The sequence below is a fragment of the Aotus nancymaae genome, unplaced genomic scaffold, assembly GCF_030222135.1.
Source record: "Aotus nancymaae isolate 86718 unplaced genomic scaffold, 86718_ANA_hifiasm-v0.15.2.pri h1tg000001l, whole genome shotgun sequence".
In the NCBI taxonomy this organism is placed as follows: domain Eukaryota; kingdom Metazoa; phylum Chordata; class Mammalia; order Primates; family Aotidae; genus Aotus; species Aotus nancymaae.
The window spans coordinates 11,834,216-11,855,638 of NW_026988412.1; the positions used below are offsets into that span (position 1 = coordinate 11,834,216).

Genomic DNA, 21,423 nt, shown 5'->3' on the forward strand with positions numbered 1-21,423 from the left:
TTTCCTTCACTTATGAAGCTTGGTTTGGCTGGATATGAAATTCTGGGTTGAAAGTTCTTTTCTTTAAGGATGTCGAATATCGGCCCCCACTCTCTTCTGGCTTGTAGGGTTTCTGCTGAGAGATCTGCTGTGAGTCTGATGGGCTTCCCTTTGTGGGTAACCCAACCTTTCTCTCTGGCTGCCCTTAGCATTTTCTCCTTCATTTCAACCCTGGTGAATCTGACGATTATGTGCCTTGGGGTTGCTCTTCTTGAGGAATATCTTTGTGGTGTTCTCTGTATTTCCTGGACTTGAATATTGGCCTGCCTTGCTAGGTTGGGGAAGTTTTCCTGGATAATATCCTGAAGAGTATTTTCCAACTTGGATTCATTCTCTTCGTCACATTCAGGTACACCTATCAAACGTAGATTAGGTCTTTTCACATAGTCCCATATTTCTTTTTGACTTTGTTCATTCCTTTTTACCCTGTTTTCTCTAATCTTGCCTTCTCGTTTTATTTCATTGAGTTGATCTTCGACCTCTGATATCCTTTCTTCTGTTTGGTCAATTCAGCTGTTGAAACTTGTGCATGCTTCGCGAAGTTCTCGTGTTGTGTTTTTCAGCTCCATCAATTCACTTATATTAAGTTGTCCATTCTCGTTAGCATTTCATCAAATATTTTTTCAAGGTTCTTAGTTTCTTTGCATTGGGTTAGAATATGTTCTTTTAGCTCACAGAAGTTTCTTATTACCCACCTTCTGAAGTCTGATTCTGTCATTTCATCACACTCATTCTCCATCCAGTCTTGTTCCCTTGCTGGTGAGGAGTTGTGATCCCTTGTAGGAGGAGAGGTGTTCTGGTTTTGGGTGTTTTCATCCTTTTTGCGCTGGTTTCTTCCCATCATTATCCACCTGTCGGCTTTGTAGTTGTTGACTTTCTGATTGGTTCTCTGAGTGGACGTGCTGTTTGTTGATGATGAAGTTACTTCTGTTTCTTAGTTTTCCTTTTAACTGTCTGACCTCTCTGCTGTAGGACTGCTGGAGTCCACTCCAGGCCCTGCTTTCCTGGGGATCACTTGCAGCAGCTGCCGCCAAACAGTAAAGGTTGCTACCAGTTTCTTCTGCTTTGTCCCAGAAGGATACCTGCCAAATGTCAGTCTGAGCTCTCCTTTATGAGGTGACTGTTTGGATATATGGGGGTCAGGGAGCTGCTTGAGGAAACAGTCTGTCCTTTATATTATCTCAGGTGCTGAGCTGTGAGCCCCGTTGTTCATTCAGAGCTGCTGGGCAGGTAAATTTAAGTCTGCAGCAGCAGAACTCATAAATCCCTTTTTTTTCCCAGGTGTTCTGTCCCAGGGAGTTAGAGCTTTATGAGTTTCCGCTGTGCTTGCTGCCCTTTTTTTTTTTTCTTCAGGGCTGCCCTTCCCACAAGGAGGCAGCCTAGTCACTCTCAGCCTGCAGCAGCTTAGCTGAGCTGCTTTGGGCTCCGCCCAGCTGCCATGTGAACTTCCCTGCAGTCCTGTTTATATGGGTGTAGTTAGAACTGCCTCAGCAATGGGGGCCTGCCTCTGTAATGACGGACTCTCTCTGTAATGGCGGGTTGCCTCGGCAACGGCAGGCTGCCTCAGGAATGGCAGACTGCCTCCGTAGTGGTGGAGTGCCTCGGTAATGGCGGACGCCCTCCCCACAGAGCTGGACCATCCCGGGTTCAGCTGTCCTTGCTGTGAAACTCTCAACCCAAAGCGTTTCCAATTGCTGTTTTTTTTGTTTTTGTTTTTGTTTTTGTTTTTGTGCAGGTGGGACCAGCTGGGCCTGATCATCTGGCTCCCTGCCTCAGAGCCTTTTATTTTTTAGTTGAATGGTCGGCTCTCTCCCAGGTGTCCTGGTCGCCTGTTGAATAGGCGCCGGGAACTGTGTGATTTCTCGTGCGGCGACCCACTGGGCCAGCTGAAACCGCGGCTCTGAGATTTGTGGCGCTTTTTTGCCCGGAAATCTCCTGGCCTGGCTCCCTGTTTCAGCTCCCCTTGCTGGCTAAGTGGGGACACAGTCCCATTTACTCTGCACTGGGAGCCGCTGCGCCAGGGCGCAGGCAAAATAGCCGCGCCGGCCAAAACAGCCGCGCTGGCGACCTGTGGGGCTCCTCTGCCTGGGAATCTCCTGGTCTGTGGGAAATAAAAATCCGTCTGGAAATGCGGCGTCCACTCACCCTCTGCGCTTTCACTCGGAGCTGCAATCCTGAGCTGCACCTAACCGGCCATCTTGGATCTTCCTCTAAATTTTTTTTTTTTTTAATTTTATTATGGAAGCAGGTATATGTTGCCCAGGCTGATCTGAAACTCCTGACCTCAAGCAGTCCTCTTACTTCAGCCTCCCAAGGAGCTGGAATACAGGTGTGAGCCATCATGTCCTGCCCATATAATCTAAATTTTTAAAAGATCACTCTGGCTATTGTGAGGTAAATGAATTGTACAGAGACATAAAAAGCAGAAACATCTTGTTTTTGAATGGTACCATGATGTTTGCATGCTGATATGAATTATCCAGTAGAGGAGGGGATATTGTATTAAGCAGGGAAGAAAGGGAGTACTGCTAGAATGATGTCCACATGGCAGCAAGAGGAGATAAGTTTCATTATACCAATCAGGGGATTGATTTCGATTGTAGCATGGACAGTTCATTTGTTTAGGTAATAATCAACCCCCACACAGTATTGACTGTGTGTCAATCACTGTTCTGAGCACTCTACCAATATTACTTTATTTGATGCTCACAACAGTCCTCTGGTAGGTATGGTTATTACCTCATGTTATAGATGAATACATTGACACACAGAGAAGTTAACCCCCTAGTTAAGACCAGCCAACTTGTAGGATTTTGGACTCAACTATCTAGTTCCAAAATCATTATTTCCTGCACTATAGAGTAAACTTTTATTGTAGAAACCTCTGAAAGTTCACTTTTATTGTCTCTATTTTCTCAGCAAAATGGGACTAAGGTCATTAGCCGAGATCAGAGTTTCAGATGTGTGAGTTTGGGGAGAAAGGATAAAGTGTGCCCGCTTCCTGCCTCTCTGATCTCTTCTTCTACCCCCTTCACCTTTCTCTGATGAACCTCACAAGCCTTCCTGCTGCATCTCGATCGTTCCCTTCTCCTGCTATACCCTTCTTCAGGTATTCTCACATATTACCTCGTCAGTTCATCCAGATCATTGACGAGACCTTCCTTAGCTACCCTAACGAAACCAGCCTCCCCATTCAGTCTCTATCCTTTTTTTCCTGCTATGCCTCTGTCTTTCCCAACTTGAAGGTACACTGCATGAGAGAAGATTTTAACCTCTTGTTCACAGCTTATATCACCAGCACCTGGAGCTGTGCTTGCAAAATAATAAGTGCTCAGTTAACATTTGTGAGATAGGAGAAATAATTTCCTTCTGTTTATTGACCATTTGTTTTTGTTGGTGAATTCTCTTTGCTCTGTTAGTATTTTCATTTACACGAAATATTTATAAGTGAAAGATTAGTATTATAATAGTAGCAACTATTACTTTTTTTTCTTTTTTTTTTTTCTAAGACAGAATGTTGCTCTGTTACTAGTAGAGACAAAGTTTCACCATGTTGGCCATGCTGGTCTCAAACTCCTGACCTCAGGTGATCCACCCGCCTCAGCCTTCCCAAAGTGTTGGGATTACAGGTGTGAGCCACTGTGCCTGGCCATTTCTTGTTGTTGTTGGATTTTTTTTTTTTTTTTTGAGATGGAGTCTTGCTCTGTTGCCAGACTGGAGTGCAGTGGTGCGATCTCGGCTCACTGCAACCTCTGCCTCCTGGGTTCAAGCAATTTCCCTGCCTCAGCCTCCCAAGTAGCTGGGACTACAGGTGTGTGCCACCATACCTGGCTAATTTTTTGTATTTTATTAGAGACAGGGTTTCAGCATGCTGGCCAGGATGGTCTTGATCTCCTGACTTCATGATACACCTGCCTTGGCCTCCCAAAGTGCTGAGATTACAGGCGTGAGCCACCATGCCCAGCCCATTTCTTGTTTTTAATTATGAAAAATTTATACATTGAGAAAAATTGAGAGAATAATACAGTGAACAGCACCTGCGTTTGGCACTTGGTAACATTTTGCCATTTTGCTTTTGTATGCATATACTTTTATGATACAAAATATGTTTATACAAGATATTACTATATAATAGACATATCTAGTAGTAGTCTCTTTAGTTCACTATAGTCTAGAAGACATCATATACACTTCCCCCTCCCATAACATTTGCCTTTCAAGAACCCAAGCTAATGATCTTTTGGAATGTCTGATATTCTAGATTTATCTGTTCCTTGCCCCTCGGTCCCTTACATTTTCCATAAACTGGAAGTTAGATTCATGTTGAACAGTTTTGGCAAGAATACTTCATGGACAATGTTGTATCTTTTATATTATATCACATCTTGGGGCATAGAATGTCATATTGTTCCAAAGACCACTTGCTGAGGGTGGTACAGTGCCTAGCAGGGGATTTTCTTAGACTCTACTAGGCAGTCAAACTCAAAAGGCTTGAGTGGGTCACACTTGGCTCTCATAGCTAGTCAGGCCAGGAAACATAGCAGGGCAGTGTCGGGTATTTCTCTTCATCAAGTCTTCATGGCCATTCACTCAGCAGTACAGTTGGGTTCAAGGAAAGGAGAAGCAGTGTGCCGTAGTCACCCTGGACTAGAAGTCTCCTGTCTCAAATAGGAACTGAGAGCTTTTTAACAGTGCCTAAGCATAGTTTCTGGATCCCTTTTATACCAGTTACAGGAGTCATGGTATTCAGAGAAGCCCAAAGTTATAAGCATTTAGAGATCTCAATACATGTTATTTTCCAGTCAGGAACCGCTTTGCCAGTAGTATTGCCTGGTAATAGAGTTAGAAAGTTCACTAAAGGATCAGATTTTTCTTGAGAGAAGGAGAAAGGGTTTTTCAAAACTTATACTTACAGGTAGTGACTGTCAAATTATTATTATAAAGATAAGTTTTTCATTTTGCAGATAAGAGTTTGATATATAGTGTTGAATTTATATAGTCAAATCACTTGGGTTTTTTTTTCCTTGTCTCTTCCAGTGTTCTTATACTAAGAAAATATTTCTTCTATTTAAGATCTGGTAGCTGTTCCCTTATATTTTCTCATAGGGTTTCTTTGTTTTATTTTGTTTGATGTTTAACTCTTAAATTCACCTACATTTTAATTTGTTATATATTATGAGATAAGGCTTTAACTTGATTTTTTTTTCCAGAATGAAACAAATTGCTCAGCAGCAGTTACTAAACAATCTTTTCTATTTCTACTGATACTATATTTATTATATACTGTTTCATTATTTTTATCACATTGTATAGTAATTTTTTGGTTATTTTCACTTTTCAGTACATGTTAATGCAGTATATCACTAGTACATGGAATCTACGTAATCTTTGCAAAGATTTCCTTGAATAGAATTTTCATTTAGAATTTCGTTAAATGTATATATTACTTTTATTATGAATGGATGTTGAATGTTAATCAACATTCTTATGTTTATTGACATGCTTATTCTGCATCTGTTGAATTGATCTGTGGTTTTTCTAATTATTAATGTAATTATACATTGCTTTGAAAGAAATTCTTCCTTTATAACATGCAGTCACTCCATGCAGAAGCATTGTATTTATTCTATTTATATACCCACAGTCTTCTTTCAGTAACATGTTTTTTCTTCCTTTAGTTTCAACAAGTTTATTAAGATTATTCCTAGATATCTTTTATTTTTGTTCCTAGTATAAACAGAATGTTGCTGATAGTCCTGTAATTTTTATCTGTCTTATGTTGGTTTGTTGTGCCAGGTATAAAGAAAAAATCAGTAAAATCTGCAAAAGATGGCACATCTCACAAAGAAGAAACTGAAATAGAAAGACAAAAGGTAAAATATGGTTATTTTTACATACTTAGTGAATAATTGTTAGATACAATTTAAATTGTAAATTAAATACAATTTAAGTTGTACACATGTTGCTAATTTAAAAAAAACTTATTTTAGCAGTGGCATTTATAACTAAATTGTAAGAGACACAATTAAATATTTTAGCAGCATAGTTTCTAGTGTTTTTTTTTTTAACCAAACATAATTTCTTCAACTAGTACAAAGTTAAAATTTATCTCCAACTCAAAGATATTTTCCTTTATAAATTAAGAGGAAAATATCTCATTATTAAAAGCCTTTACTATGCCTGAGACAGAAAATACTCTTAAAACCTTAAAATAATATTGCCATAAATTTTAATTCAATCTGAATCTGTCCTATAATACAGAGTTTGTGGTTATGGCTTATCAAATGCAAATTTCTGTTTTTCATGTTGTGAATATGTAAATTTAATGTACAAAATTAGATTCTTTCTTAGAAATGCAGTGAGCCTTATGCTTTATTGACCCCCATGTCCAGAGTCATGTGTAGTTTTGGCACAGAGTCATATGTGCATTTGCTGAGGCAGGAATTGAAGGCAGCAGTGCCCCTAGGGCTGATGTTCATGTCATTGTCCAGAAGTGTGCCTGACTGGCCACCTAAACTCTGCATTTTAATGTATCTTCTATTTTCTATTCATTGCATATACAGCAATACTCAAAGTTGTCTAAATAGCAACAAAGAAAATCAATTTTTGTGGAAAATGTCTCTGAAAAGAAAGCAGCTACAAGAGACAGTGATGAAAGGAAATCGAGGCAGTCTAAAGTGGTAATACAGGAAGAGCTACAAAGGTCTAACGCATACTCTGTATTTTCACTAGTGTACATGGTTGTTTAGGTGATTCTTGAGGGTTCCTGTTTAATCCCATGGTTGGTAGAAAATACCCATTTAGTGGGAAAAGCCAGTTACTAGATTTCAGTAGCAGATGCTAAGATCCTACCTTCATAGAAATGTATCAGTATTGAAAAAGTAAAGGCAGAAAAGAAAAACTACTTGATAAAAGTTACACATTTAGAAAGTATAATTTGCATCACAAAATAAACATTTGCTAGATTTAGTGTCATTGCACAGAAAGAACAATGTGAAAATGAGAACTTTTTATTTGAGGATACTTGAGGACTCTTGTTCCTGCAGCCTACCAGTGAGTCACACAAGTGAAGTGGGGCCTGGTTTTTAACTACAAGGTTTTATCTCTCCTGCTCTCGGTAATGTTGCTTCCAGAGATTCTACCTTATTGCTATACAGAGATCACTTTGTTTTGGTAATCCACAGTCAGTTTACAGATGACAGGTGGTACCCCAGTGTTTTAACAATTGAGTCTTCCTTTCCTAGAAGGGGTATTTTGTGCCCCATACTCCTTTTTGGGGGGGGGAGAAAAAAAGCACTGTACATTTGAATTTTTTTTTGCTCTCCACAGGCTGAAATGGCTTTGCTTATGATGGATGAGGCTGAGGATGGTAAGAAACACTTCAATTACAACAAGATTGTAGAGCACCAGAATCTGAGCAAAAAGAAGAAAAAGCAGCTCATGAAAAAGAAGGAATTAATAGAGGATGACTTTGAGGTAACCATGGATACCAGTCATTAGCCTCTTAAAGATGGAATTGAATCTGAAGTCAGCTGTGCAGATAGAAATTGAGCATAGTCAAAGTTACCCTTGGAAAAGTCTTAGGGCAGGTGCAATGTCTCACGTCTATAATCCCAACACTTTTGGAGGCCGAGGACTGAGGATCACTTGAACCCAGGATTTGGAGACCAGCCTGGGCAACATAGTGGGACCATCATCTCTATGAAAAATAAAAATTAGCCAGGCATAGTGGCACACATCTGTAATCCCAGCTACTCAGGAAGCTGAGGTGGGAGGATCACTTGAGCCCAGGAGGTCAAGCCTTCAGTGAGCCACGATCATGCCACTGTACTCCAGCCTGGGCGACAGAACAAGACCTTTTCTCAAAAAAAAAAAAAAAGAAAGAAAATGTCTTCATAAAGACTGATAGTGGAGCCAAAGCTACTCTCTTTTAGTCCAGCACAGCCAGTTCATCCCATGGTGGATGAAATTATTGTTTCTTTGGTTGAGCACCAGGTGAAATAGTTGACTTGTATTTTAGTAGCCATATTGTACCAAAAATGTGTAGTTTTTTTTTTCTTCATTGTTTTGGCTTCCCCACAATGTAAAAAATGTGTAGTTTTTAATGTTAGAATCACATATAGTGATCCTCAGACCAGGAAAGGTATGCTTGAATAGCAGTTTCATGTCACATTGGGCCACACTCTCACTGTGTGCAGTGGCCAGTGCAGTAAGCCATGCTTTTTAAATTTCTATGGTTTTTGTTCCATTACTCCTTCCTCTTCTTATTGAGTACATGTTCCTAATAGCTATAGAGTCCCCTAAGCATGAGCTTGAGCTCTCTACTGAAAATCTACAAACAGCTATTAGGAACTGCTTAATGACTTTCAACCATTAATGTGGAAGAACTGACCCTGAATAAGATAGGGGATATTTGGGAAATTTTGAATTTGTTCAAACAATGGAGGGTAATATACAGATGGCTTCTAAGTAGTGTATAGAAGGATTTAAGGGCTACTCTGTAGCTTCCATTATTTGAGTCAGTTTCATATATCCTCCCATTCCAGTGAGGTTTTTATTGAGTTAGTTTCCTTAGGAAAAGCAAAGAATGATGTTCAGTCATTCTGCCTTCAGACATTAATAATCATGCATAAAGATATATTTTATGAGATTTTTTTTCCTTGTCCTGGATATTGAGTCTCTTGTCCTGACAATAACTATGTAGAGCTGTGGTCCATCTCCAGGTGGACTTGCATTTTGCTTTCTTGCTGGTTACTCCCTGCCTGGCAACCCTCAAAGGTTGGAGGGAGTTAAGGGTATACTCTTAAATGTGGAACCACAAGTTTTTGTAGAAAGAAGATAAATTTGGGGCTTGTGTCTGATCAGTCCTTGATCTTGGATGGATTCTTTGCCATAGTGATCTTTTAATCTTTTTATCTATGAATCACCTTCAATCGTTCCTTATTTTTGGTACCAAGATTAAAATTTCTTAAAACCTACTCAGAATGCAGGGCCTCCAGCAGAAGATGTTCTGATTGGCTTATTTATGCTGGTGAGAAATTGATTTTGTAGTATAAGCATGGGAAAGCCCTGCCTCGCAAACCAATCCTACAGTCAAAGTGGTCATTGTAGTTACCAGCCGTAATATATATATGGCCCACTAGCATTCCCTTTGAAATAGATTGTCCTTGCATGATAAGAACAGGGTGCCCTACACATTGTGGTCCAAAGGTGGGCCATAAAGATCTATAGAAAAACAATTTCCTAATGAATCAATAAAAATGCTCAGGTTTGTATTTTATATAATCAATTCACCAACTTTCTAAATTTGGCCCCATTTCTGGCCTTTTGCTTTAGTAATTTTGTTTAATTTATTTATTAATTATTTATTCTTTTGTATTTGCAGGTAAATGTTAGTGATGCACGGTTTCAGGCAATGTACACTTCCCATTTGTTCAATTTGGACCCCTCAGATCCCAATTTCAAGAAAACAAAAGCTATGGAAAAAATCCTTGAGGAGAAAGCCCGGCAAAGAGAACAGAAAGAACAAGACCTTACTCAGGCAATAAAGAAAAAAGAGAGTGAGATTGAAAGGGAATCACAAAGGAAGTTCATTGATCCTGCCTTGTCAATGTTGATTAAATCTATAAAAACCAAAACAGAGCAGTTTCAAGCAAGAAAAAAACAAAAAGTCAAATAACTTGATGTTACTTATTTTTGAATTGAATACATCTTTTCCTAAAATATATGGAAATAGTAGGAGGAATATTTATTGGGAACAAAGCTATCTTTCAAGAATATGAATAAAATCTTTTTCTGAACATAGTAAAATTTTTCTCCATAATTGTTGTTCTTAATTGTGGTTGACAAATATATATTCTATATTCCTACAGATTAGTCATAATTAAATCAAATGACCTGAATTATGGAGTCTATAAAATTTTTGTATATTATGATGTTCAGTTCTGACTAGTGGAAAGTTATTCTAACTTTTTAAAAGGCTGTTTAGAGCACAATTGGGCTAGAGCTCAGGATCAAGAAATGCACTCAAACCCGCACAACCACTTGGAAACTGAACAACTTGCTTCTGAGTGTCGACTGGATAAACAATGAAATGAAGGCAGAAATAAAGATGTTCTTCTAAACCAACCAGAATGAAGACATAATTTACCAGAATCTCTGGGACACGTTTAAAGCAGTGTCGAGAGGGAAATTTATAGCGATAAATGCCCACCAGAGAAGAAAGGAAAGATCTAAAATCGACACCCTATCCTCAAAATTGAAAGCGTTAGAGGAGCAAGGTCAAAAAAACTCAAAAGCCAGCAGAAGACAAGAAATAACTAAGATCAGAGCAGAACTGAAGGAGATACAGACACAAAAAATCCTTCAAAAAATCAATAAATCCAGGAGCTGGTTTTTTGAAAAGATCAACAAAATAGACCACTAGCCAGATTAATAAAAAAGAAAAGGGAGAAGAATCAAATAGATGCAATAAAAAACAATAAAGGGGATATCACCACTGATCCCACAGAAATACAAACTACCATCAGAGATTACCACAAACAGCTCCTTATTCAAATAAACCAGCAAACCAGGAAGAAATGGACAAATTCCTAGACACTTGTACTCTACCAAGACTAAACTAGGAGGAAGTTGAAACCCTGAATAGACCAATAACAAGGGCTAAAGTACAGGCAGCAATCAATAGCCTACCAACCAAAAAAAGCCCAGGTCTAGATGGGTTCACAGCCGAATTGTACCAGACATACAAAGAGGAGCTGGTTCCATTCCTTCTGAAACTGTATCAAACAATACAAAAGGAGAGAATCCTTCCCAAATCATTTTATGAGACCAACATCATCCTGATACCAAAACCCAGCAGAGACTCAACAAAAAAAGAAAACTTCAGGCCAATATCCATGATAAACATAGATGCAAAAATCTTCAATAAAATACTGGCAAACCAAATCAAACAACACATCAAAAAGCTTATCCATCATGATCAAGTAGGCTTCATCCCAGGGATGCAGGGCTGGTTCAACATATGCAAGTCTGTAAACATAATCCACCACATAAACAGAACCAAAGACAAAAACCACATGTTATCTCAATAGATGCAGAGAAGGCCTTCAACAAAATTCAACAACCTTTATGCTAAAAACTCTCAATAAAGTAGGTATCGACGGAGCAGATCTCAAAATGATAAAAGCTATTTATGACAAACCCATAGCCAATATCATACTGAATGGGCAAAAACTGGAAGCATTCCCTTTGAAATCTGGCACTAGACAAGGATACCCTCTCTCATCACTCCTATTGAATATAGTATTGGAAGTTGTAGCCAGAGCAATCAGGCAAGAAAAAGAAATAAAGGATATTCAATTAGGAAAGGAGGAAGTCAAATTGTCTCTATTTGCAGACGACATGATTGTATATTTAGAAGACCCCATTGTCTCAGCCCCAAATCTCCTGAAACTGATAAGCAACTTCAGCAAAGTCTCAGGATACAAAATCAGTGTACAGAAATCACAAGCATTCCTATATACCAATAACAGACTTAAAGAGAGTCAAATCAAGAGTGAACTCCCATTCACAATTGCTACAAAGAGAATAAAATACCTAGGAATACAACTAACAAAGGATATAAAGGACCTCTTGAAGGAGGACTACAAACCACTGCTCAAGGAAATAAGAGAGGACACAAACAAATGGAAAAACATTCCATGCTCATGGTTAGGAAGAATCAATATCGTGAAAATGGCCAGACTGCCCAAAGTAATTTATAGATTCAATGCTATCCCCATCAAGCTACCTATGACCCCCTTCACAGAACTGGAAAAAACCACCTTAAACTTAATATGGAACCAAAAGAGAGCCCACATAGCCAAGAGAATCCTAAGCAAAAAGAACAAAGCTAGAGGCATCATGCTACCTGAGTCAAACTATACTACAAGGCTACAGTAATCAAAACAAACATTCCCTGTTTAATAAATGGTGTTGGGAAAACTGGCTAGCAGTGTGCAGAAAGCAGAAACTGAACCCCTTCCTGACACCTTACATTAAAATTAACTCCAGATGGATTAAAGATTTAAACATAAGACCTAATACGATAAAAACCCTAGAAGAAAACCTAGGCAAAACCATTCAGGACATAGGCATAGGCAAGGACTTCATGACTAAAACACCAAAAGCATTGGCAACCAAAGTCAAAATACACAAATGGGATCTAATTAAACTCCAGAGCTTCTGCACAGCAAAAGAAACAATCATTAGAGTGAATTGGCAACCAACAGAATGGGAAAAATTTTTTGCAATCTGCCCATCTGGCAAAGGGTTAATATCCAGAATCTACAAAGAACTAAAACAGATTTACAAGAAAAAAACAAACCCATTCAAAAGTGGGCAAAGGACATGAACAAACACTTTTCAAAAGAGGACATATATAATGCCAACAAACATATGAAAAAATGCTCATCATCACTGGTCATTAGAGAAATGCAAATTAAACCACATTGAGATACCATCTCATGCCAGTTAGAATGGTGATCATTAAAAAAATCTGGAGACAACAGATGCTGGAGAGGATGTGGAGAAATAGGAACACTTTTACACTGTTGGTGGGAGTGTAAATTAGTTCAACCATTGGGGAAGACAGTGTGGTGATTTCTCAAGGACCTAAAAATAGAAATTCCATTTGACCCAGCAATCCCATTACTGGGTATATATCCAAAGGATTATAAATTGTTCTATTATAAAGACACATGCACACATATGTTCACTGTGGCACTGTTTATGACAGCAAAGACCTGGAACCAACCCAAATGCCCATCAATGATAGACTGGACAAGGAAAATGCACATATACATCATGGAATAGTATGCAGCCCTAAAAATGATGAGTTCATGTCCTTTGTAGGGACATGGATAAATCTGGAAACCATTATTCTCAGCAAACTGACACAAGAACAGAAAATCAAACACCACATGTTCTCACTCGTAGGTGGGTGTTGAACAATGAGAACACATGGACACAGAGAGGGGAGCATCACACACTGGGGTCTGTTGGAGGGGGACTAGGGGAGGGACAGTGGTGGGTAGAGAGGTTGGGGAGAAATGCCAGATATAGGTGATAGGGGATGGAGGCAGCAAACCACATTACCGTGTATGTTCTATGCAACAATCCTGCATATTCTGCACATGTACCTTGGAACCTAAGGTGCAATTAAAAAGATAATATATATTTATATATATTATTATTTATATATATATATAATTAATGAAACCAGTTTTTCTCATAGGAAAGTTTTCAACTAAAAATTCCATTTATTATATAGGATTATTCAGGTTATTTCTTCTTGAGTGAATTTTGATAGTTTATAGTCAAGGAATTAGTCCATGTCATTCAAGTTGTTGAATTTATAGGCAGAACTTTTTTTAATAGTATTTCCTAATTATGATTTTAATGTGATACCTCTTTTTTCATTTATGATACTGATAATTTTTGTCTTTGCCATTTTTTTTTGTCAGTCTAAATAGAGGTTTATTAATTTTCTTGATCTTTTTAAAGAACCACCTTATGATTTTATTCATTTTGCTCTGTTGCTTCTGTGTGCAACTCCTGTGGAAGGTTTCTCTTCTGCTCTCCAGAAGCCAGATTCTCATCAAGTCCTGCCAGTGTGGAACCCCAGTGACTTCTCACAGTCCAGTGTGCCACAGCTGCTCCCTCACCAATGAGGTTCAGACCTCAGCCCACAGGGATGAAGAGGCTTATCCAGGTTTGCCTCTCATTTGAATGCTCTGTCTCAGCAGGAGGGATAGTGGATGTTCCCTATATCCATGATTCCTATATTCTTTAGAGTTCTCTCCCCAACCCCCAGTTAATCCTTTGTCATCAATTCCCTGTTACTCTAATACCATTACAAAGAATAATTATTTAAGCTTACCTTGTTTAAGCTAGTGTTTCTGTCTACTAATTGGATCCTGATGATACCCAGGTGTACAAAGATAATCTAGTCACCTGACTCATTAGATCCTGAAAGGCCCTCCTGTTCCTCAATGTATATATTCCAGTACACATTAAGACCCAGCTATATTGCCCTTCCTGAAAATGGATGTTTCCTTGAGTTCTGACTGTTCTCGTTACTCATTTTTATAGCCCCCAAACTTGAAAGCTTAAAACAACCACGATAATATATTTTCTCAAGAATCTTTGATTTGCAAAGGGCTATAGGGGAATGCTCACCTGTTCCCCACATGGCATCAGCTGAGGTGGCGTCCCTGAAGCCTGGAGGATTTGCTACCAAGATGGCTCCATCGCATGGGTTACAAGTTAGTGCTGGCTGGCAGCTGGGAGAATAGTGGCTCAGTTCCAAAGGTGATGGAAGCTATTACTTTTTTTTTGAGATGGAGTTTTGCTCTTGTCACCCCCACTGGAGTGCAATGGTGCAACCTCAGCTCATGCAACCTTCGCCTCCCGGGTTTGAGCAATTTATGTGCCTCGGCCTTCCTAGTAGCTGGGATTACGGATGCCTGCCACCACGCCCGGCTAATTTTTGTATTTTTAGTAGAGACAGGGTTTCAGCATGTTGGCCAGGCTGGTCTGGAACTCCTGACCTCAAGTGATCCACCCACCTCAGCCTCCCAAAGTGCTGGGATTACAGGTGTGAGCCACTATGCCCATGCAAAACTATTACTTTTTATGACCTTGCCTGAGTAGACACAGAGTATCACTTCTGCCATTCATACTCTATCCCAAAGTGCTGGGATTACAGGTGTGAGCCACTATGCCCAGGCAAAACTATTACTTTTTATGACCTTGCCTGAGTAGACACAGAGTATCACTTCTGCCATTCATACTCTATCCCAAAGTGCTGGGATTACAGGTATGAGCCACTATGCCCATGCAAAACTATTACTTTTTATGACCTTGCCTGAGTAGACACAGAGTATCACTTCTGCCATTCATACTCTATCCCAAAGTGCTGGGATTACAGGTGTGAGCCACTATGCCCAGGCAAAACTATTACTTTTTATGACCTTGCCTGAGTAGACACAGAGTATCACTTCTGCCATTCATACTCTATCAGTCAAGGCAATCAAAAAGGTCTTCCCAGGGGAGGAAATACACCCCTTACTGGGGGAGTGGCAAACTTCCGAAATGGATGTCTGGAAATGTTTGGTAGGCATATTGGAAAAATGAGATCTGCTTCACTGGCCATTTGATGAACATCTACCCGCCACCTTTCTAGTGTATTACATTATAGTAAATGTCCTGTTATTTGAGCTTACCTGAGTAAATCTTTATTCTTTGCAAACAGAACACACTGGATCAGCAGAAAAAACTCTTTACCAGCAGCTGGGACATAGTACATAGGATCACTGAGCAAGTCAGACCAGGAGAAAGGTTTTGCATGCTCTCCAAGGAACTTGAAGTAACAGTAAATGAGAACAATGGTTGTTCCCAAGTATTTCTTCTCTCTGTCTTCCACAGTAACAGAACCTGTTAGTTGAGCATAGGGCTTTCCATAATAAAGATTATTTTACTCATTCTTCTTTGTATACTGGTGTAGATGCAAATGGTAGCTTCTAGGGATCTTCCTTTGAAGTCAATGGACTAGTAAATTTTGCCTCTTGCTGCCTTCTGTCCTTTTGTTCTACTGCCTGGAATGCAAATGTAAAAGCTAAGGCTTTAGCAGCCATCTTAGGTCCTAAAGACAAAAGCCACACTCTATGATCTAGGAACAATGACTGGTAAGCTAAAAGAAGCCAAGATTACTGAGGATTTAGTAGAGCATATCCACCATTTCATCCATGGACTTTTCCAAAAGTTCTATGTGATAGAAAAATTAAATCCTATCTTGTTTAAGTCCCTGTTTTCTCAGGTCTCTGTTACTGTCCTATCTATATCCTAACTAAAACAAAGACAAATATGGTGGCCTTTGGCTATTGTCTTTGTGGGTTATCTTGCCTTATTTTGAGACCATTGCAGATCATTTCTCCATATTATTAAACAAACTCTTTATACTGCATTGTAGTCAGAGTGCTTGCAACTTGACTCTCCTGGAATAGAATACTCAATACTATTTAAGGTTCCCACCTTTCTGGATGTGGACATGAGTCAAGAGAAGCAAGACAAACCCCCTTAGAAGGCAACTGGGACCCTTTGTTCTATAAGTACTACTGGCAGAAGAGTTATAAATTGTTTTCAGCGTCTCTGGGTTCACATGATCACCTTCTTCTAAGAGTTTATGAAGGAGCAGTTGCCAGGAGCAAACTAGAATCAGGCACAGGGGAAAATGAAAAAGTGCAAGTGAGAGTCTGTGCCCAGCCTTAAGTGTGGGTCTACATTACCCAAATTTGACCAAAATGTGGAGATGAAAACTCCATGCTATCTGACAGTGCCAAAACAAATAGACTAACAAATTATATTGTGTTAGGGCAAGTTGTGAGAAATTCCTGCCTTGGGGTTATGAGCTGTTTTCATGAAATTTTAAAAATTAAAATTGAGTCATTATCCTTCATCACTACATATGGTTTTTGTCTTGAGCAGCTATGGTTTGATTTGTCCCCACCAAAACTCATGTTGAAATTTTATCCCCAATGTGGCAGTGTTACATTTTTGAAATGTCTTTTTACTAAAATCTGAAATAAATTAGCAGTGTCTTTTCTCTTGAATTAGTAAGAAATAATGTACTCAATCATACTTCAAAAAGTTCATCTGATGAGCAGGACAGGAAATGGTCAATAAAATGGATTGAATTTTTTAATTTTTTTGGAAAAATTATTGAACTAAACTAAGAGGAAAGACATTTTACTTAGAAGTGGAACAACTCTAAAAGATGGAACAGGTTAACTCTGACAACAGCTTATTTTTCAACTACACAAAAACTCTGAAAACAATTATTTGATTTACATCTTTTCCTCCATTTGGATCCATAATTTAGACTTGTAGATCTGTCACAGTCTTTCAGTTCTTCTGGAGAGCTCAAGCAGTATCAGAAACCATGTTGGAGCCAGGCACAGCGGCTCATGCTTGTAATCCCAGCATTTTGGGAGGCTGAGGTGGGCAGATGACCTGAGGTCAGAAGTTCCAGACCAGCCTGGCCAACATAGTGAAACCCCATCTCTACTAAAAATACAAAGATTAGCAGGGCGTGGCAGTGGGCACCTCTAATCCCAGCTACTCTGGAGACTGAGGCAGGAGACTCGCTTGATCCTGGGAGATGGAGGTTCCCGTGAGCTGAGATTGTGCCACTGAACTCCAGCCTGGGCAGCAGAGTGAGACTCCATCTCAAAGAAAGGAAAAACCAAACCACATGGGAATTGTGTTTCTTCAGATTTCTTTGGACTCAAGTGACCCTCCACTTCCCTATCCATATTAGGAATGTTGCACATAACACAAACCAACTCAAACTAGCTTAAGCAAAAATTTAAGAGACATGAGCATGGATATTTATTAAAAGGATCCTGTGATGTCTTATAGCACAGACTGCAAAGGCAAGAAAGCAATCAGTGCTCAGGAAGGGACCAGGAGCAGAAACTAGCATGTCCTCAGAAACATTCCTCGCCTCATCTCTGTTTCCTGTATTCACATTCATATTTGCTAATATTGCTGCCAACACGGTGTCTCTCCTTAGCCCATTGGGCAAGTGGAATAAGATGACCACATCAGAATTTCATGTTTTAAGTTATAGGTCCATTTTCTATGTTATTAAAGAAATAGCTGGATGTGGTGGCTCTTGTTTGTATTCCAGCACTTTGGGAGGCTGAGGCAAGAGGAATTGCTTGAACCTAAGAGATGAGACCAGCCTGGGCAACATGGCAAGACCCCATTGCTACAAAATTAAAAATTAGCTGGGCATGGTGGTGCACACCTGTGGTCCCAACTACTTGAGACGCTGAGGTGGGAGAATCACTTGAGCCCAGGAGGTCAAGGTTGCAGTGAGCTGTGATCGCACCACTGCACTCCAGCCTGGGTGACAGCAAGACCCTGTCTCAAAAATAAATTTATAAAGAGTTTGTGCCTTATAGTTAAGATTCAGTAATGAAATTTGAATTTTTCACCTTGATGTCATTAAGATGAAAACATATTATATAAATAAACTTACTGTATATAATGCAACATTAAGAACTGCTTAGTTTACTTGTGAATATTATATGTCTAACACAATTTTAAAGACAATGTTTACGCTACTATTTTATAGCTTAGGTAATAATCTGGAAGATGTTCCAAGCATTTGAAACAACTAAATGACAAAGAATCCCTAATGTCTACAAAGAGAGAAGTAAAATGTCAAATGTATGACAATGAAAGAATTTTTATCTTCTCCAAGTGAATAGTGACCTGTGTTATAAATGTGAGTAGATATATTCACTTGGAAACTCTTTTTAACCTTTGTCTTAATGACAAACAATAAAGTGCTTAATAAATATTCAACATTCTAACAGAAAGAACTAACTCCTAGATCTGATCTTATTTTTCCCTGAACTAAGAGAGGCTTGGACATCCCTCTTCAACAATGTACACAACTAAATTAGCCGAGCATGGTGGCCCATGCCTGTAATCCCAGCTACTTGAGAGGCTGAGGCAGGAGAATCACTTGAACCAGGGAGGCGAAGGTTGTGGTGAGCCGAGATGGCACCATTGTACTCCAGCCTGGGCAACAAGAGCTCAAAACTCGGTCTCAAACAAACAAACAAAAAACAATGTACACAACTGTGCTTGTGTATGGTAGATGGTCTAGAAGTACGCATGAGACACTGGTAAGAGGGATTGCCTCTGGGCATCACACAAGAGGGAAGACTTACTTTTCTCTGAATATCTGTTTATATGACTTTGTTTTACTGTGTATCATTTACTTCCAAAATTCTTTGAGTTGTCTAATCCCTAATGAAGAGACATATAATGAATGAATGTGAACTGGACCCTTGTATTAAAAGGACATTATTGGGACAGTGGTAGAACTTAAATGAGGCCTGAGGATTAACTGGTAGTGATGCATTCGTGTTAATTTCCTGATTTTGCTGACTGCATTTTGATTGTATAGGAGAATGTCTTTTTCTGAAGGAAACAAACACTAACCTGCCCAAGAGTGTCGGGTCATCATGTTGGTAGCTTACTCTCATATGGTTTAGAAATAATAAATGCGTTCGGCTGGGTGCATTTTGGGAGCCCAAGGTAGGAGGATCACTTGAGCCCAGGAGTTTGAGACCAGCCTGGGCAACATAGTGAGACCCTGTTCTATAAAAATTTTTTTTTAATTAGCAGGGCTTGGTGGCTTGCACCTGTAGTTACAACTACTAAGAAGGCTGAGATAGGAGGATGGCTTGAGCCCAGGAGGTGGACGCTGCAGTGCCGTGATCACACCACTGTACTCCTGAACTGCAGCCTGGAGTACAGAGCAAGACCTTGTCTCAAAAAAAAACAGAAAAAAGAAAAAAACTTTTCTGAAAATTTAATATTTTTTTCAAATTTTTAAAACATTAAAATGATTTTTTAAATATTCTGAGCCCTAAATTTGCAGAGAGACAATGTGATTGGGCAAAGGTAGGGCTCAGCTTATATCTGCTACTCACCCCATTAGCTGTGAACAGTGGGAGCCAGGAGGCAGTTCTCTGAATAGTTTCTACAACAGAGAGATTGGGGAAAATGCTCCAGCAGATGACTGCTGCACTTAGAAGAAACTATCTCATGGTTTACTGGAACCATTCCCTGACAGACCACTGTAATTTCACATTTTAAATCAAAACTATGTAAAGGCCAAATTTTTATTTAATTTCTAACATTTAATAAATCTTTACGTTTTTATAACATAAATCTATTCACCTTTTAGGCAAGTGTAAAGGATTGGCACCACGCTTCACTCAAGTGACATCTAGACTGCATATATACAACATGTAATACTCCTCATCCACCATGTGAAACTCCACCAAATAGTGAGTACTCATGGAACATGAATTAGCACTCAAAGAGAAGCAAGAAAATGGATACTAAGCACCACTAGAAAACAGCACTTCATGGTGCAAAAACCCACTGCATTTCTGACATGGGGAAAAATATAACAAGTTAAAGAATGTGTCTTTTCTCCCATCTAAGAACTCTGCTGTCAAATTCTCTCAAAATTCTATCATTGTCTACATGGATGATAGTGCTGTCTCTGGAGTGACAGAGGCACCCATGTGTCTTTTAATAAGTTTATTTTTTGTTGTCCGGGCACAGTGGCTCACGCCTGCAATCCCAGCACTTTGGGAGGCTGAGTAGGGTGGATCACTTGAGGTCAGGAGTTCAAGACCAGCCCTGTCAACATGTGAAACCCCCATCTCCACTAAAAACACAAAAATTAGCTGGGTGTGGTGGCAGGTGCATGTAATCCCAGCTACTCGGGAGGCTGAGGCATGAAAATCGCTTGAACAGAGAGGGCAAAGGTTGTAGTGAGCCAAGATCACGCCATTGCACTACAGCCTGGGCAATAGAGTGAAATTCCATCTCAAAAATAAATAAATAAATATATGTTTATTTTTTGCATGTGTCTATTATATGTGATGCTCTCTAAGTATCAGGCCCACCCAGGCTGGAGCCCCTATTGCCTGGGTCTAGGGGCCATACTACCAGTGGCTCCCATTGGCAAAACCCAACAAGAAGCAGTTTCAGGGAGCTCTGGCGAGCAAGGATTGGCTTCCCAGGCTCACAGCAGGGAAAAGAAGGTGGAAAATGGATGGGAGTAGGAAGCAGCGAAGCTGAGGAAGTGGTGGACAAACACGGAATAGTTTATACCAGTGTACCCTGACAGCTAGTCCGTGGGCCTGTCCAAATTGTCACACAGGTCATCTCTGGAACTGTGCTGAAGGTCACTGACCTCATCCTATTTCATGCTTCCATGGTAAACCTTCTCTCATCACAAGATAGTTCACCATTTAGGTTTTAGATTATGCACCACTTCAATTCACTCCCAAAGACTTAGACTTTTATTTATAGTGGTTTTAACACAAGGGACAGCCAGAGCTCTCAGCCTGAGGTTGAGTGTTGAATGGTTTTTCTTCTTTTTTTTCCTTACCATATAATAAAATCATAAATTGCCACCATTGGGATATGAAAATGAAAACCTTTTCATAGGCACAGGAGTATGTTGATTTAAGAAATAGTAGTGATCTGGTTCAGTCTTAAATAATTCCCAAATTAATCTGGGAATTTCAAGTCTTCTAGAAGTCTGCCTCACCCAAATGGAAATATTTTCTTCCAGCTGGAAGGCAGAGAAAAGCATTTTGCTTTACTAGCCTACTATCAAACAAAGATTATTTTCTACTCAAGGTGTTCATTCTCTAAAGGGCAAAAGAAAATTAATATATATTTATTTTTATTTTTTATATTTATTTTTATGTATTTATTTTTTTTAAGACGAGTTTTCAC

At 39.3% G+C, this 21,423-nt stretch overlaps 1 protein-coding gene and 1 long non-coding RNA gene across 6 annotated transcripts in view; both read left to right on the top strand.

Moving 5' to 3' along the window:
• The window catches only part of ESF1 (ESF1 nucleolar pre-rRNA processing protein homolog), a 67,716-nt gene extending 56,451 nt beyond the window's left edge, over positions 1–11,265 (top strand). For all 5 annotated transcript variants that reach the window (XM_064378042.1, XM_012474936.3, XM_064378168.1 and 2 more), the window contains 3 exons: positions 5,836–5,912; positions 7,369–7,515; positions 9,425–11,265. In XM_064378042.1, the coding sequence (XP_064234112.1) occupies positions 5,836–5,912; positions 7,369–7,515; positions 9,425–9,718 (518 nt within the window). In that variant the 3' untranslated portion in view covers positions 9,719–11,265. The remainder of the gene's footprint in view (positions 1–5,835; positions 5,913–7,368; positions 7,516–9,424) is intronic.
• A 1,814-nt stretch (positions 11,266–13,079) lies between these two features.
• LOC105732742 (uncharacterized) lies at positions 13,080–20,453 on the top strand. The gene is made up of 3 exons (XR_001111050.2): positions 13,080–13,792; positions 18,226–18,373; positions 19,850–20,453. It is a non-coding gene; the product is annotated as an uncharacterized LOC105732742 (long non-coding RNA).
• Positions 20,454–21,423: the final 970 nt, after the last annotated feature.